The sequence below is a fragment of the Limulus polyphemus genome, unplaced genomic scaffold (assembly GCF_000517525.1).
Source record: "Limulus polyphemus unplaced genomic scaffold, Limulus_polyphemus-2.1.2 Scaffold4169, whole genome shotgun sequence".
Lineage (NCBI taxonomy): Eukaryota > Metazoa > Arthropoda > Merostomata > Xiphosura > Limulidae > Limulus > Limulus polyphemus.
The window spans coordinates 42,984-60,742 of NW_013669779.1; the positions used below are offsets into that span (position 1 = coordinate 42,984).

Consider the following 17,759-nt stretch of genomic DNA (forward strand, 5'->3'; position numbering starts at 1 on the left):
CCACGGCTGAAAGGGCGAGCATGTTTGGTGGGACGGGGATTCGAACCCGCGACCCTCAGATTGCGAGTCGAGTGCCCTAAACACCTGGCCATGCCGGGCCTGATCCTTTGGACCATAAATAATTATAGCAGAGTTATTTCTAGCTCAACTTGAAACAACCAGGTATTAATAAATAAAGCATAATATAAAACTTCGAAACACGTCATGAACAACACGTTTAGCTTTCTTATATTACATACTTGTTTGCTCTAAAATCAAACATGTTTTCAGCACATTTCACCACAGTGAAATATTAATTTCCACTTTTCAGGCTTCGTGCACCAAATTTATCGAACAAAGATAAATACAAACACCTGTTACTGATAAAGTAGAGTACCTCTAATTATATCATATCAGTGCAGTTATTAATATTTCACAATATCAGGGAAAATTAAACCAAATTTCTCAAAATTGAAAATAACAACAATTCTCTAAGTAAACATTAAAGAGATATGTGCCTGATTGTTACACTCCTCACGCGCACAATGTGCAATGGTTCCACTTTCTTAATTTCCATAACATTCTACTGCTTTGTATAAAATTAGAACTTGACAAGTGATTCAACAACCCATAGTAAAACCTGTACAGATAGATGTGTGTGAGATATACAGTATGAATATTATAAAGAAAACCTGTTCACTGCTGTGACCAAGAACTTGCTGTAATCAAACCTCGTATGTTAACATGCTGTCATCTAGGGTCAAACTTCTAACACTCTCAATATATTAATAAACATAATTATTACGATTCCGTCAACCTCTATGCTACTAAGTATACTTTTGTTAAATATTTCTCATTTCCAGAAATGCATTATGTAACATAGAACTCATTCTTAAAATATGGCACGAATTCATATTCATATACCTTTTTTTTCCTTTACCTTTCTCTGCCACAGCTCTAATTTCTTCAGTTCGTTATAGTTTGCCACCACATTTTGGCTAATGCAATTGAGCAGTTTTATTTCAGACAGAATACTTATATTGTGGAATACTACATTAGAGCTCATAAACCATAGGTTATAACTCATTTTGGGCATTATCACATACACAGTGTCCTGGATGATGTAATGGAGTGGTTATCACACTGTATACTTAGGATATTTTACTGTGAAACTTCACTCAAATGAGGATCAATATTTCCTTTCAACCATTAACTAGGTTTTCCTAACTTCTGGTTAGGGTCACTTATTCCCAGCTATAATATGCTGGAGGTCAACAAACACATTAAGATCATTCTTCTTAATAATGTAGCTGTTAAGTTCTTACTTCTTTGTCCTCAGATTCTTCATAGAAAACCAAAGAGGTAATTGTGATTTTTATCCTCAGCATCATTTATGTCAGATTTGCTATAAAACTTCACTACTTCCACTGTTTGATTCTTCTGTTATATTCTTCCTTAGAACCTTGGTCCAAGTAGTGCTTCAGAGAATTGTCAAGCACACATGGTTTCAGTTTACCTACTGAATTTCAAAATTCGACAGATTGAGTTGTCAAGTAACACAGTCTGGACATAGTTGAATTCAGATCCTAGAGGATGACGTGTTGTTGGCGCATACCACACACATACCCAGTATCTATGTTTGGGTTGTTTTAAAATTTAGCCTTAAAGAATATAACTCAGCTATAGAAAAACGAAAAATATATGAATCATCTTTAGCCATACATATAGCTAATCCGCTGTAATTTACTAAAACGTAGATTTTTTCACTAAGGCCTGGTCTTAAATTATTGTGTACTTTTAAACTTTTGGTAACTTATATAGGTTACTTCCACTAGACATATTGCAATAATGTGCTACCATTTATGAACCATTAAACTCAACATGTTTTTTTGACATCACAAAATACCAATCAATGTGAGAATTCATCTGAACGAAGACTTTGGAGCTAAAATAATTTTGGCCATGATTAATCTTCATACTGTCACTACAGTTTATATTAAGACAGACCCAGACCACTTTAAGCTAATACAGTATTCTGTGGTAAAATACTTTTTTTATACTAGATGGCTGCCAATACCAGTAGCTTAAATAACAACACATTGTATCTCCATTCACGAATCAATTCACATTTTCCACTTAGATTAATAACAATTTGATTTACACTCTGTGCTGAGAAATAACACAACTCCCACATGGAGGAGTTATATATACATTTAATATTTGCTCTACGTGAGTCTAATGAGCTTCATGTTGTCTGCTCTGCAAAACTTCCATTACTACTTGGCTAGACAGGATGAGAAATTATTGCACAGTGGAATGTTAGATGACATTTTGCTTCAGAAAATTGCAAAATAGCTTAGAAAGTAAAAATCACAACACTCTTTAAGCTGAGTTTTCAAATTCCTAAGATCATTCTCAGTCAAATAAGCTGATATTCTAGGCATTTTATCTGCTAATACCAGCTATACTAACTGTTTGATAATTAGTTAACTATCATCAGATATTCTATGGATATCTCTCCATGCCACTCTGCTCAACAGCTCAGAAAGTAAGGGTTTGCAATGCCCTTTTGGTCCTGTCAGTCTTATGATCAATAAACCATCCCAGCTATCGATCAGCTATCACCAAGTGTAGTGCATAAATGTTATCACAATATACTACTTTATATCCCGAAAAGAAAGGAATGCTATTTTATTTCAGTCACTTTCTTACAACCAGTGACTGTTCTGACTGCTAGTCCAGCAGTTATTCTCAGCCATAATGATCAGAAGGTCGTTATTGGCACATTAGTTAACCATTAGAGGTATCTCGCACCTTTTCTATAGACATTTCTTCATTTGACTTATTTTGCACAGGCAGGTAGCATCTTCCTTCTTTACAGCTGAGCAAAGATGATAAACAACAGTGCTCTGATTAACTTCTGATTTATCAGTCTCGACCTCTGATTCTTGGTCAAGCAAGTACACGAGAGGATCATCAGTAATATAAGGCCGTACCTTATCAATGTTCTCTATGTAACACTGTATCTCACATGTCACTGGGCTGATCTGCTGGACTATGAGTAAGGATCTGTCTTGCTTCTATGCTATTGACACACGCTAAAGCCATACTCAATCTCCACACTGGAACTTGCATTCCTTGACTGTTTTATTATTACGTCTCTTCTGTTATATGGTAGCTTACCGTAGTTGTTGCCACAGATTCATATCAAATGTTTTCTCAGTTGATCGGGCTGGGATTAAGAAACGTTGAATTCATTCACTTGATAGTTTCCATTACCCATTCTTCCAAACTATCAGACTGAGGTGATAAGGCAAAGTGCACGTCTTCATCCTAACTACCACTTTACACAAGTCAGAGAATATCTGTCTATTGAAATTAGCTCCCTGATTCATGCCAAATCCTTCAGATATGTCAAATCGAACTATTTAGTGTTCTACCAATAGACCAGTGACAGACTGTGCTAAAGTATTGACCAGCGAATAAGCCTAGACTCACTTAGTCAAGTAATTGATAATCATCACCACATATAAATTACCCCATTCAGTCTCTTAGGGAATACCAACAATATCCATGGTTATTATTTGTAAAGAAGAACCAACAATTCTCTGCTGGAATTTACCCTGTCTAGGCTGGCTTTTACTTTGGGCAGCATAGACCATACAATGTTGTTGTCACTGCTTACCATCTTGACCTGAAAGTAACCAGTAAAACCACTGTTAGACATTAGCATAAGTGCTTACTACACTATAGTAACTTTCAGTCCCTGAATTTTGCGAAGTCTGAACAATTTCCTGTCTTAGAGCTTTGGGGATCACTGGCTGCAGCACAGGTTGAGAGCTATATATTGATGATTGATAATAACTGTACAACACACTTTCTGTGCATCCATGCTACATTCATTAATCTACACTGGCTCTGCTTCATCTTGCTGCATGGCAAGGAGTGCACATGTTAGCTTTGGATCCTCCAGTTTCTCTTCCCAAAGTACCTGAAGTATTAATTTTGGCATTAAGTTACTAGTGTAACCTACTAATATATGGCTCAATGCTGCTATGACAAAAATGGTCTTAACTACCATATGGTTTTCATTGTCAGGTTTATTCAATGAATAGGCATAGTCTCACAATGCAGTTAGCAATCAATCGAGATTTCCATTTTGCATACCTAAACAATGTAATGCAAGAAAGTAATACTCCTAAAATGCTGTTATCTCAAGTGCAATTATTTCTTCCAGATTCAAAGTTACTTTACCAGTTCTTCCTCTATTGTGAAGTATCAGCATTCAAGAACCATGAGAGTGGGATTAGCATATGATATCATACATTCCACTTTATTCTGCAACTTACAAAACACTGCCACCCCCACTGGCATTAATATCCAAAAATATCTCACAGTCCTGTCATGGATAAACCAGCACTGGAGCTTTCACTAAAGTGTGTTTTAGTGAAAGGAATGTTGGATTACTGTTCTTGGTCCATCTAAAATGCATGTTGACGTTAGTGATAGCATTTAATGGTGGAGCAATGTTGGAGATGTTAGCCACAAATTATCAGCAATAAAACACAAAACCAAAGAAATTGTGAACTTTTCATTTGGTGACAGGTTAAAACCACTCCCGCAACATTATGATCTTCTTAGGCTCAGTAGAGACTCGATCTCTTCCCACAATATGACCAGGAAATTTCACCTCCATGCACACTTCCTGGTTTGAACTTCAAACCTGCCATTCTTCTCTACTGAAGTAACCTTCTGGTGTTTTCATCAGTGGACTTAAGCGTATGGCTAAACATCAAAACATAATCAACATAGACCAAACACCCTTCTCATTACAGTGTAAGCTCTGCAGTCTCTCAAACTGGCAGGTATATAATTGAGAGGAAAAGCATCAATTTAGGCTACTGAATTAATTCATTTGAAATTAATAATGAACCTTGGCATGCCCTCTTTTTTCCTGTCAATCACTAGTGTAGATAACCACACACTCTTTTAATATTGCATGGTGGATGTTTAATTAGATGTACATTGCTTGTGTCTATGTCATGACAATATACCAGTCAGCCATCTGGTTCCACAGCCATTAACATACTCAGTCAACAGGCCACTGGTCTTCTACCACAATATTGAATCAAGATTGCTTGCACAATCCTCAAACAGTGACCTCAGATGTGCCAGCAACTGAATACTTACTTTTTAACATGGCATGGTGGAAGTAGCACTAGCTATACTGCTTCTGCTTTCCATGACAGCGATCCTTCTAGTGGAAAGCTGGATAGCTGACTCCCAATAATTACAGAATAACACTGGGACTTCATCAACAGTTGGTCAGATCACTATCCAAACTAATGCTGTCTGCTTGATGGATAGGAAACACGAGTGGTCTTCAATGGTTTCTTATGGACGAGGCGCCATATAATGCAATGATAAAGCCAATACATGGTGGTACTGTGCCTCCCTGGTGTGGCTGGCATTGGATTATTTTTCATGGAAATGACGTTCAGTTGCTGCAAAGACACAACTGACTGGTAATTTTTGTAGTATGTCCATCCCTAGGATGCCTATGCTAGACCCAAGGTTGAAGATTATTACTTTAGTTCTGTAGCTTGCTTTACCTAGATGTAGTAAAAGATATGTAACTCCAACCATATATAGTCTATCACCATTTGCCAGAACAAAGTCAATGTCAACTGGCTGGAGTGGTGGCTGCATCTGGAGGGCTTGCTACCAATCAATATCAGCCAGTGTCCTAAAAATCCTGCATCAACTAGAACTCTGCCTATTACTCTTGTATTTTAACAAACATATTACAAGCACCACCCAGAACTGAGGGAGCTAGGCTTAGCACCAAGTTTTTCATCACAAATTGTCTACTGTACTTCTCCCAAGTCAAGGCAGACCCTACTCAAACTTTGTTAGTTCTCTGAAGCAGAAGTAGCAGCAGCTATAGCTTGTTATCACCCCTCCTACATATGCTGTGCATATGGTCAAAATTGGTAGCCTTGCCTATCTTGCTGCATGGCAAAGTATGGACAGTTCACTCTAAAGTGGTTCTGATGCCCACACCTAAAGCAGATGCTTTGGTCCTCCCTTCTGGACCTTCATAGTATTAGCAAAATTTTAAAGTTTGGACAGTTCACTCTAAAGTGGTTCTAATGCCCACACCTAAAGCAGATGCTTTGGTCCTCCCTTCTGGACCTTCATAGTATTAGCAAAATTTTAATGTCCAGGAGAGGATTTAGTAACTTAATCCAATAAATCTATCTGACAGCCATCACTCCCTAAGGCCTAGCTCTTCCTCCTTGTTATAATTAAGCCTTTTAACTCCAGGAACATACCATTTCCTCAAGTGTAAACATGCAACTTAATAACACAAGTGTTCAGAAGAGCACAAGAAAATACATTTGTCAGGAGAAAAACATGTTTTCTAAAATAACCCAGGTTCGAATCCTGGTCACTGCACCAAATGTTCTCCTTTCTATCGACTTTGTTGTATTCTTATGTGCACTGATTTTTCTTGGATTACTCAGATAGGAGTTACAGAATAACAGAAGGTTTTAACAGAAAATGCATTATTGAATGTTTTACCCTTGACTGAGTTGGAAACAATAAATGAGAATGGACAAAATGTATAACATAGGGGAACAATCTTTATTTTCAAAAACACAATTAAAGTTTAAAGCAAGTGCATTGTGTTACACCTTTACGGTATAGCTCTCAGTTGTTTTAAAGCAAAACAATATCTTCAGTTACCTCAAAGCATTCTGTTCCATATATTATATACAAAAAGTACCATTCTTATTAAGATTTGGTCATTTTCACTACAATATAAGGGATCTTGTATTGTTGAAGCATCACCTGATGTAGTGTCTATTTCTACACAGGAATATTCACACGAGAAAGTTCAAGTGACATCGTAGTTGAATGGCCCTGTTTTGTTAGTATCTAGGACCAAACGAACTTAGTTTCTTCCTTGACCAATATTCTATTGACGTTGAAAATGTAATATTAAATAAAGGGGTAGGAAACGAGCTGTATGCTTGCATACTACAAGTACAAGAATTAAGCTTGAATAAAAATTTTGGATACATATATTTACATATAAATTAAAATGAATTATAACATGGTCAAGTTGAACAGTTAAAAAAGCAAAGTGGTTCAAAAGTAAAAGTTAGGGACAGAACTGGGTGTACCCATCATTTTAAAAGTTTTAATGTCCTTGTGTACACGAACAGTTACATAAAATATTTTCAAGAGGTATTTTTGTTTCATATGCTTCTGATATGCAAGAATTCCTTCTAAAATTATCATTAGATTATTGTCACATGGCAGAGGCAACAATCATTAAAAAAAACATTTTTTTAGGTGATAGTATTTTCTGAAATGTATCGTTTTATATTATTTCACATCATTTTCTTTAAGCATGGTTCAAAGTAAACATCCTTAATCTTAATTTCAAGATTAAACTAGTTACGTTTCATTGTAAAATGTAAAAATATTAAAATTATTTTTTATTGTTTGTAGAATTGCATGTTTGAATTTTTATTTCTTAGGAGTTACGTCAATACTCATTGTTATATGCATTTAATTTTTGTCAGTCCCCAGAATTATATTTTTATACCCTTTGTACAATTTATTGCTTTTTGTATAAATATGCTTTTTTATGCATGCTTATTTAAGAAAAAAAGCAAACATTTAAAAGTTACCATTTTTATTTGATATAAATGGATAGCAACAAGATTTTCGTTTCATGCTTCATAAGGAACTTAGTAATAACAGTGACTAGAATTGATTGTATCAGTACATACACACTAAAAATTAAATACGTTATAGTTTAACAGAAACTCACTCTTTGTTTTTCCCTCCATGTGGGCATACCATCTGTTCCTGGTGGGGGAGGAGGCGGTGGAGGAGGTGGAGGGACAGAACTTGGTGCTTTTGTTAAATTTTTAGCAACTGGTGAAGGCATTTGACCAATTGAACCGGGGAATATTGGAACACCACCCTTTGGAGTTGTTGGGTTAGTGACGGTGAATTTGAATATTGTTGTCTTCCTACTTCTTGTGTTCTCGGTGACTGGTTGTTCCAGTACGGTCCAGAAGTACCTGGAGTCGAGGGTGTACCACTTGACATTGGGCTATGTGGCGAATTTGGTGTCCCATTTATGCCACCAAAAAAAGGGGTTAGAGCTACCAATCTTTGGCGTAGATGAGGAAGGAGACCACACTGCTGGGCTAGCGTTTCCAGGAGGTTTTCTGTATGAATAAAATATACACATGATACATAGATTCTTTGAAATGTAGCGATTTAAGCAGTATACAGTGAATTGCTATTGATAAAAACTACTAAAAACTTAAGGATTGATCCATTTCGGTAGTTTTAGTGGTCTCAATGAATTGTCGTTTAGTATATTTTGATCTATTAAGTTATTAAAATCCTATGCCCCAAAAGACATTATATCCAGTTAGTCACATGGTGAGTAGAGTGTGCTGGCTACAAGTTTTTGTTTAACAGATTACTTCACATTATTCATCACACAAGTCTAGATGTTCCTCTGAAATATGATACGATTTATTAAAAAATTCAAAGTAGTATTACATAGATTTTTAAGATGTCATTAATAATATAATCAAGAAATAAAATTTCAAATACATTACTTTTAGGCTTAATATCCAAACATTTCGTAATATTGTTTACTAGATAAAAGTGATTCTTTTAACTACGCAGTTAGTCGGCGCATACTTTGCAGTAACTGCTAGTGTGTGTAGGTGTAAAAACATAGTAAACATACTGAAGCGATTTCTTTTGGCACCTCACCAATTTTACACATTACTGCATACTTCTTTATTATTATAGAGCTTACTACGCCTAAGAAAGGATACTTGCAAACCACTATTGTACCCTTTCGAATTTGTTTGTTTCTAAGTGAAAGAAATTCTCAAGTTAAAATTGTAAACATTTGGCTCTCTTATGATGTTTTCGACATTCAGTGTAAGGGTTAAAACCTAATATACATTACCCACCAAGCGGAACTCAGTATTGACAACATAAACAGCAAAATCTCAAGGACTGGATAGAAAAATATCACACTAAACTGAAACTCTCCGCATTGTGAGGTCGTAGGTGCGCTATAAGAGTGACAGTGAAATTCCACTATCCGATTAAAGTTTGTTTGTTTTAAGTTATGCACAAAGTAACACAATGGGCTATCTGTGCTCTGCCAACCACGGGTATCGAAACCCGATTTCCAGCATCGTAAGTCCGCAGACATACCGCTGTGCCACTGGGGGGCCAGATTAGAGTACTCCAAGAATTGGAAATGAGTGATGTGTAACTAGCGGCCTTTCTTAAGTTTTGCACGAAAATGTCAAACAAACAAAGATACTTTCTTTTAATTAATTAGCAAAGCTATTGTCTTCTCAGTGCAAAGCTACACATTGAACTGTCCACCGCCGGGAAATCCAACCCCGGATTTTGCCGTTGTAAATTTGGCTTTGGTTTTGCTAGATTATCCCTGCTATATTTTCGTTTACCTTCTCGAAAAAATACACAATTTAGCTAAAAACAATTCATCATGGTCGTAAACAACCAAAAGAAACAAAAAGAAAATTAAAATAATTGTTACCTGCGATCCCCTTCATGGTCACTTTATTTAATACTTAAAATAATTTGAAAAATGGGGCCTGGAGATGTATAAATGAACGTGAGACTTAAATAGAAAGTACATATCAAAATTAAATTTAGATTCAAGGACGGCAAAAATTATTGTGATCAATCACTGATGACTCTTGGTGATAAGAATTCGCAGGTCATGGCTGTATTTGTCACATAAAGAAAAGTAGAACAGATATACAGCTACAATAACAGAAAGTTAAAAGATGGGACAAAAAACGTCCCTTTGCACGAAGGACTGTTTACGTCATACTTGCGTCACATAACATCCAGAAATGTTGTCACGAAATCCAGTCAATAGAGTTAAACGTATGCGAGTTAAGCGACTTTAACTGGAAATCTTCAAGTTGTTTTATTTTAGTTGCTGTATTTACTTATAAGTACCGATGAGTCAAAAGTGTATTTTAGGCAACATGACAGCAACAAAGCAACTGTAATATCATCTTACTATTTCAAAAGTTTTTAGAGATTCGCACGTTTATTTACTGTGAAATGTTATCACTAGAAAAATACGATACCACTGTTTTTATGTGTGTGTGTCAAAAGTAATACAAATTTAATCTAAGAAATGCAGCTAAAATTTTGATGATCTGAAAAAATGACGGGAGAGTTAGAGAGAGTGTAATAAAACCTGATAAACCATGAGCGTTGTTTGTCAAAATATTGTTCATGTTCATGTTCAAATCGTGTTTTATGTTTTCAGAATATGTTTGTTAAAAGTATGGGGTTTCGTGGTTACTTTCCACTTTAGTAAATGTTTAGAGATCATTGTTTGCCTCTTATATACTTTCACCATTATTATTAGCTTTGTTAAAGATAGGCTAGCGGATGAGTATGTCATTCGGTCGTGCACATCAGTAATAATGTAAACAACACAATTATTTTTGTTTGTCACTGAGAAATGTCGCCTCGTATTAAAAAAAAACATTTCAAGATTCCTATGGCTCAGAGGAAGTCAGGACTTATAATGCTAAAATTCGGGTTTCGATAAACATGGTAGGAACAGCACGGATAACCCATTGTGTAGCTTTGTGCTTAACAACCAACAAATAAACAAAACCTGTTTTTAACTTTCTTTCCATGCTTTATTTAGTTGTCGAGATTAAAATCAGTAAAGATTGTCGTACAGTTGCATTTACTAGCAATGTGGTTGTTGTTAAGTGTAAAGTTACACAATGGGTTATCTGTGCTCTGTCCACCACGGATATCGAAACCTGATTTTTACAATTGTAAGACCGCAGACTGGGAGCATGATAACAATGATTTAATGGTGAAATTTAAGTTGATACAGAAAAAAATATGTTTTTGAAAGTTATAAAGCGAATGACTTGCGATGGATGGTCTTCTGCAAAGAGGGACTTTTTATAAGTGAACCATCTGTACATTACTGTAGAACAGCCAAGGGTCAGGCGTGACTAACTGGTTAGTATGTCTGGACTGTGAATCTGAGGGTTCGTCGTATGGGTCCTTTTGGGCTATAGCTGTGCTATAAGAGTGACGGCCATGATATAAGTAGCCAAAGAGTTGATGGTGGGTACTGTTGACTTTGAGCTGCCTTTCTTCTAGCCTATCATTTGAAAATAAGTGCGTCTATTGGCAGATAAGAATTATGTGGCTTTCAGCGAAACTTCTATAAAGCAAGTAAACAGAACAGCTAATCACTAAATAAAAATGCATTGGAAGATGTCTGAGAAAATGGTAGTTTCAGGAATCCTGATACACAAAACAATCGTTTGTTTTCATTAAGCAGTTAAAAGTATTTAACATTATCAGGTGTTGTTCCACAAATTATATTTTCACGATTCTGATGGAATTTAAGAAAATTGGACAGAATGCAATTAGTTAAAACGTCTTGAATTGAGATTGAAAGAGATTCCACCAGCTACTGCTATCCGTGTATAAATATCTCTGAACACCTAGTGATATCGTAGGGAAAAAAAGTAATAAAAAGTCTTGCAGAAAAAAGGAAGCAAAAGAAAATTTCACAGCTAATATATTATAACTAAGAGAAATGAGTTTATGTGGTTATATCCCAGCACAATGAAAAAGTTATCAGAGTGCAGATCGTCCAAATATATTGAATCCATAAGAAAATACGTCATAACCTAGTATTATAATAGACAGAAACCTTTCGCTATAAGTTAAAACAAAAATCAGACACCCTTCTAGGATACTGCAATAAATAGAAAGAAAACACTGGGTTATAAATGATACAACAGTAAATAATAACATTATTAACATTGCTGAGTAGTGACACGATAGAGTGGAGCAAGCGGTAGAGTTATACTTTAATGACGAAACTAAAAAATCTGGTTTGTAGTAGACGATGAGCATTAAAGTACGAGAAAATATGCGTAAAATCAGTATTAGTAAATACTGGCAGAAACCTGCTCTGTGGGTGGCTGTTTGTGCTAGTAATTACTAATTGTAGTATTCATACCTCATTGAAAAAATGTAAAGAAAGTTAATGTTTTCTAAAAAAAAAATGATTTTTCTGGGAAAGGGTTCGGATTGTGCTGATATAAAGTGTAATGTTTATATATATATGTCTATATTAAAAGTGGTACTATTTATTGAAAAAATAACAGTTTTGATTTAAGAACTCCATTTTTTAGTACTATATTTACAAATTACATCAATAAAGATATAATTTAACCCTCACGCACAGTGAAAGTCGTGTTCTTGTTGTGAGGAGAGTACTTTTATTTAAAATTGTGTTGTGTAATAAAGAAATTGTTGTTGCACATATCATGGTTATTTTTCTAATTGTATGAAACTTGAATACGCAAAGTGGGAAATATTTTGTGGATTTTTGTTTGCGGTGCCATTCAATAGATGACGTCATATTATATTTATTATTTCGGTCATATATATACACACGCTACGTCCATTATAGTAGGGTGAAATATGATGAAGAATGGTTCGGACAATTAATGAAAACAATTCCCAGTTTTGGACGCTGACGTCTTTAACAAAAGCATTAAACAACTTTGAATCCAGTTGTATAGGCTTACAATATTCTTACGCATAAGACAAACGTTATCAAGAAACTATCAATAAATAAAGAATAAAACTTTGTGAATGTCTAATGTTGCCTTTGTAACTATTTTTCCCATAGTTTATTGTACCCATTCTGCCACGATTACACACTGCTGCCTTACACCGCAATCTCCACTGTAACAACGACTTTGAGATCAGTCTTAGACCATACATCATGACAATTGTTTCACAGACCCTCCTCTGAACGTGGGCGTTTTAGTTTCTAATGATCATATAGAACAAAGACACACAATTTTTTTTGGAACTTTAATGAAAGACTTGAATTGAATTGTTGTGATTTGAGTTTATTCAGATATTCTTTCCATGAAATCAACCAATGGACGTTTTTGAACTATTTGCTTGTGCTTCTGTCAACTACAAATCTCGAATCTTGTTAACGGTACTAGGAGATCTGCACAGATTAATCGTAATGATTTCCTCGGATTGAGGGTTCTCTTCAATAACAGTAGCCTTCTGTTTGTGGATGAAGGCGTTGCTCTCGATTGGCTTGCTGTCCGAAATGGTCTCTTTTTCTACATCCATGGAAGACAATGAAAACTTCGTCCTCCGAAATGTTTGTTCTGCATCAAAATCTTTATGCGAATTTCCTTCTTCTCAAAGTACTGGACATATTCGCACATCTTCAAATCCATCACTGAAGAAATTTCACGTCAAATGGTCGGAAATTCGCCGTGAAATAAACTTATATGTCATCCACGGCTGTGATACATCATTGTATCAGCATTAATAAATCGTTCCTATAAAATGCGATTACTCTATTTGTCCGGTAGCAGGTGAGCTTAAAGCAGAAAAGAATCTATGATATTTCAGTTTCCTGGTTTGAAATACAATACAGTTTGTTTGTAATTAAGCAAAAAGCTACACAATGGGCTATCTGTGCTCTGCCCACCACGGGTATCAAAACCCGGATTCTAGCGTTGTAAGTCCGCAGACATACAGCTGTGCCACTGTGGGGCAAATAAAATACAGATGAACAATAATAGCGACACATTAGATTTACTATTTTTTAAACAAACATATTAGTGTATTATCATACAACATTAATATATAATATAACTTTAATTACAATTATATAAACGTTTTTATTAGACATGTAAATATTAGACACAAATAACAAACATTATTTGAAAGGGTAAGAAGGTGTGTTTTGATTTGTGAATAATGCTATTAATATATTCTGTAATATTTTTATGGTTAAATGTACAAACTTTATAGCAATGTTGTTTCTAGATGAATATGCTTACTGTTGTTTTTAAGGTTACGCATACTTTAAAAACTGTAGCCCTAAACATTTTTCACTTGAGATGCAAACTTACAAAACATTTGTGGTTTTAATGATGAAATTAATGAATCTCTTTAATGTATTTGTGTATATACGTATATGTGATTTGAGTATACAAATGAAAGAGTTGTTTATAAATGTATAAAACGCTCAAACTAAAAGCATCAGTGCAAATCGAGACTCCAAAGTAAAATAGCAAGGAGCGTCGAAGCTCGAAACTAAAAGTACTAGAGTTGTTGTTTATAGCGCGAAACAACATAATGAGCTATCTGCACTCTGTTCACCGTGGGAAATCGAACCACGGATTTTAGCCTTGTAAGTTCATAAACCTATTGCTGACCCACCGAGGGACAAATATTAAAGTGCGTCAGGAGGCCAGATACAAAATATCAGGATTCCAAACTAAGAATGTTAAAAGTTCAAGGTGTGTTAGGAATCAGAAAACAGAGAATTAAAATTCCAAAGTAACAATGTTAAAGTTGTCAGTTATCCAAATTATGAATACAAATGTATGCTATTTTTCAGAACCAAAAATGGAGATTAATCACTCTAGAGCAACAATAAAAAAACGGAGAGTTTCCGGAATTTCAGAGAAAGCAATATCGGTGTCTATTAGTGTTCCAAAGTAAGAGTATCGGGGTTTGTTATGATTCTAAAAGTAAGAATATGGGGGTATGTTACGGCTTCAAAGTAAGAATATTGGGGTATGTCACGGCTTCAAAGTAAGAATATTGGGATATGTCACGGCTTCAAAGTACGAATATTGGGATATGTCAGGACTTCAAAGTAAGAATATTGGGGTATGTTAGGGCTTCAAAATGAGAATATTGGGGTATGTCAGGACTTCAAAGTAAGAATATTGGGGTATGTCAGGACTTCAAAGTAATAATATTGGGGTATGTCAAGGTTTAAAAGTGAGGATATTGGGGCTGTCACCTATTCGAAGCAAAATAATAGCGTGCCATTTTTCAGACTTACGGTGGGACTAAATTCCTTCGGAAAAATAATTTCAGTTAATATTTCTAAGACAAAATCGTTTAATATCAAGACACTAAAAGTATAGTATTAGTTTAAACTTTTTTTTCAGACAGTGTAATAAAAACATGCTAATTTTTCTATATTTGATGACACTTTGTATGTATTTGAGTAATATTACAGTTTTCATTGGTCCCTTATTACATATAGCTATCAAATATAACTAAATGAAAAATGGCGGCTGAATATCAATGTCCACAGAACAGAGGTCGACAGTATAAAAACCAAAAGAATAAAGCTAAGAATTAATAAGAGAAACAGTCTGAGCTTTGTTAGTTTGAATTAAAACACTTATGTTTTAGAATAAACAGTAAGTTAAACTTTCGTGTTTTAGCATAAGAATATAAGTTGAACTAAGAATAACAACTTACCGTACTTCAAATCCTTTCTCCATATTGACAACCTGTCATTTGTATTAATAACACCAAGTTCAAAATGAGACCTGATAATGAGAAGCAACCAATTCAAAATTCAGTCTACATCTACTGCCTTAAAGACAACGGAGAGGTGCTCAAAACAGTTATTTTTGGAACTATGGCTTTTTTCCTATCTCAACGCAGCAAATTTTAATGCGGAGGTCCACTGGCACTCCACGCATGCGCTACCAAAGTACCCGGTGTCAGTATTCAGGCTGTGTTTGCTGGTGCAGCAGGTACCCCGAAATATCTCAATGCTATATTTATTTTGTCCCACGCATCTGTCAGCTTGCCTTCGTTTTTGTATAGTAAACTTTGTTTAAAACTCGAATAAAAGATTAAATATTATCGAAATCTGATCAAACTCTTCTCTCATATTGTGTCAAGATATTAGTTGAAATATAAGATCAGTAATAATAATTTCAACTATGTTACACGTCGCAAAGAACTTTAAATGTCAAAGGATATAACAACTAGTATTTAACAAGTAAAGTTTTTTTTTTAAATGTGTAAACAATTATTTTTTATTCTTACATAACAGTCAAAGCTTCATTAGCCATGGCCTACTACCCTTTAACACAGTTGGCAAGTAAAAATATATATATATTTTTTTTATTCGCCTTTTTTTGGCTGACAAGAACTTTCTACCCCTCAGATGACTACAACTGCACATTCCAAACCTATTTCTGGCATGAAAACTACAGAAGTTGATCTGGACAATAAATAACATCCTATACCCATGCTTTACTCTTACACCACCAGATTCAACTAAAAGTCAAATGCCCATAAAAGGAATGGTTAAAACAAACACTGGCAAACTATAACTACATTAATTATTATATTGTTTTGTTCTAGATTATAACTACATTAATTATTATATTGTTTTGTTCTTTCTTCCGTCTGAGTTTGACTAAGAAGTTTCAAAATCATATTTTTTTTCAAAGTTAAATAACAGTTTTGCCCCTCCTCCGATGGCTTAGCTCGAGGGCTTATAATGTTACAATTCGTGGTTTGATCCCTGCATTAGGCACAAGATAGTTCATTGTGTAGCTTTGTGCTTAACAAAACAAATAAATGAAAGCTCTAATGTTAGAAATCGGCAGAAGAATTTAGAACTTTGTACTTAGAAGATGCTGAAGGGAATATGTCGTTAAGAAATGAGCTTCAGTATTGTTCACGAATTTCTGACCGATAACATTTTGAAACGAAATTAAAATGAAATATATTTATCTATTCTTATTGACCAGTAAAATATTGTTTAACATAATAATTAGCCAACATAAGGAACTAACATCAGTTAAGCAGAAAATAAAAGTTTGTATGATTACAAGAGAGAGGAAATGTTTCTTTAAATAGTACGAACAACAACTGCCCATGAATACTCTGTATTAGAGTTATCATAAGGTTAGTTACATTAGTTTGTTTGCAAGAAAAGGGTGGTCAATAGAAACTCGTCGAACAATATTTGGTTTAAAATCATAGTCTTTAGTATTGTAATAATTCATGTCTGAAATAGTTAAGTGTCTAGAGTTACTGAATGGAACACTTATAGACACAACGTTGTTGAACGGCATAATAATTTATTATTATTATTATATGTGAACACGTTTTTTTTTTAATATGTATATATTGGTATTTCATATTTTCAACCTTAACAGCATCGTAGGCGCAAATGACTAAATTGCCAGGTCAGAGACCCCAGAGTTCAGGCATAGTCATGTATAATTTAGAATTGCTGGCCATAGAAAGGGCAATCAGTGAACAATTGCTTAAAAATTTTGTACTAGGTAAAGTTAAAATCCCAAATTAAAAGTTCTTTGTTTTTAATAAGAGTTTGTATGGTTGAACGCGGCCCAGTGGTTAACGTGTCGGCCTGTGGACCTGAAGTTCGTGCCCCCTTATCGCCGACAAAAAAATTACTCTACGCACTTTTGGGGTCGTGGGTATGTTATAATGTGAGAGTAAAATTTTATTATTCGATCAGAGCAGCCCACGAGTTGGTGGTGGGTGGGTTAACTAGCTGCCTTCACTCTGGCCTATCAGTTCTAAATTAGGGACGGCTAGCGCATATAGACCTCAAGTAGGTTTGTGTGAAATTCAACAAACAACAACGATTGAACTTTTACACTAGGCCCTGTATGGCCAGTTGGTTATGGCACTCGACTCGCAGTCTGCGGGCCGCAGGTTCGAATTCCCGTCCTACCAAACATGCTCGTCCTTTCAGCCATGGGGGCGTTATAATGTGACGGTCAATTCATTGGTAAAAGAGTAGCCCAAGAGTTGGCGACGGGTGGTGATGACTAGTTGTATCAGCTGCT

The 17,759-nt window shown here is 35.1% G+C and overlaps 1 protein-coding gene across 3 annotated transcripts in view; it reads right to left on the bottom strand.

Moving 5' to 3' along the window:
* The window catches only part of LOC106470702 (WAS/WASL-interacting protein family member 2-like), a 33,713-nt gene that overhangs the window by 15,522 nt on the left and 432 nt on the right, over positions 1-17,759 (bottom strand). The window contains exons 1-2 of one of the 3 annotated variants that reach the window (XM_013931268.2): positions 15,397-15,643; positions 7,826-8,231 (exon numbers count right to left, since the gene is read on the bottom strand). In XM_013931268.2, coding sequence (XP_013786722.1) covers positions 7,826-7,945 — 120 coding nt within the window. In that variant the 5' untranslated portion in view covers positions 7,946-8,231; positions 15,397-15,643. Of the gene's footprint in view, positions 1-7,825; positions 8,232-8,633; positions 8,704-15,396; positions 15,644-17,759 lie in introns of those variants that run through there. The other 2 variants (XM_022399337.1, XM_022399336.1) reach the window with 2 other exon arrangements.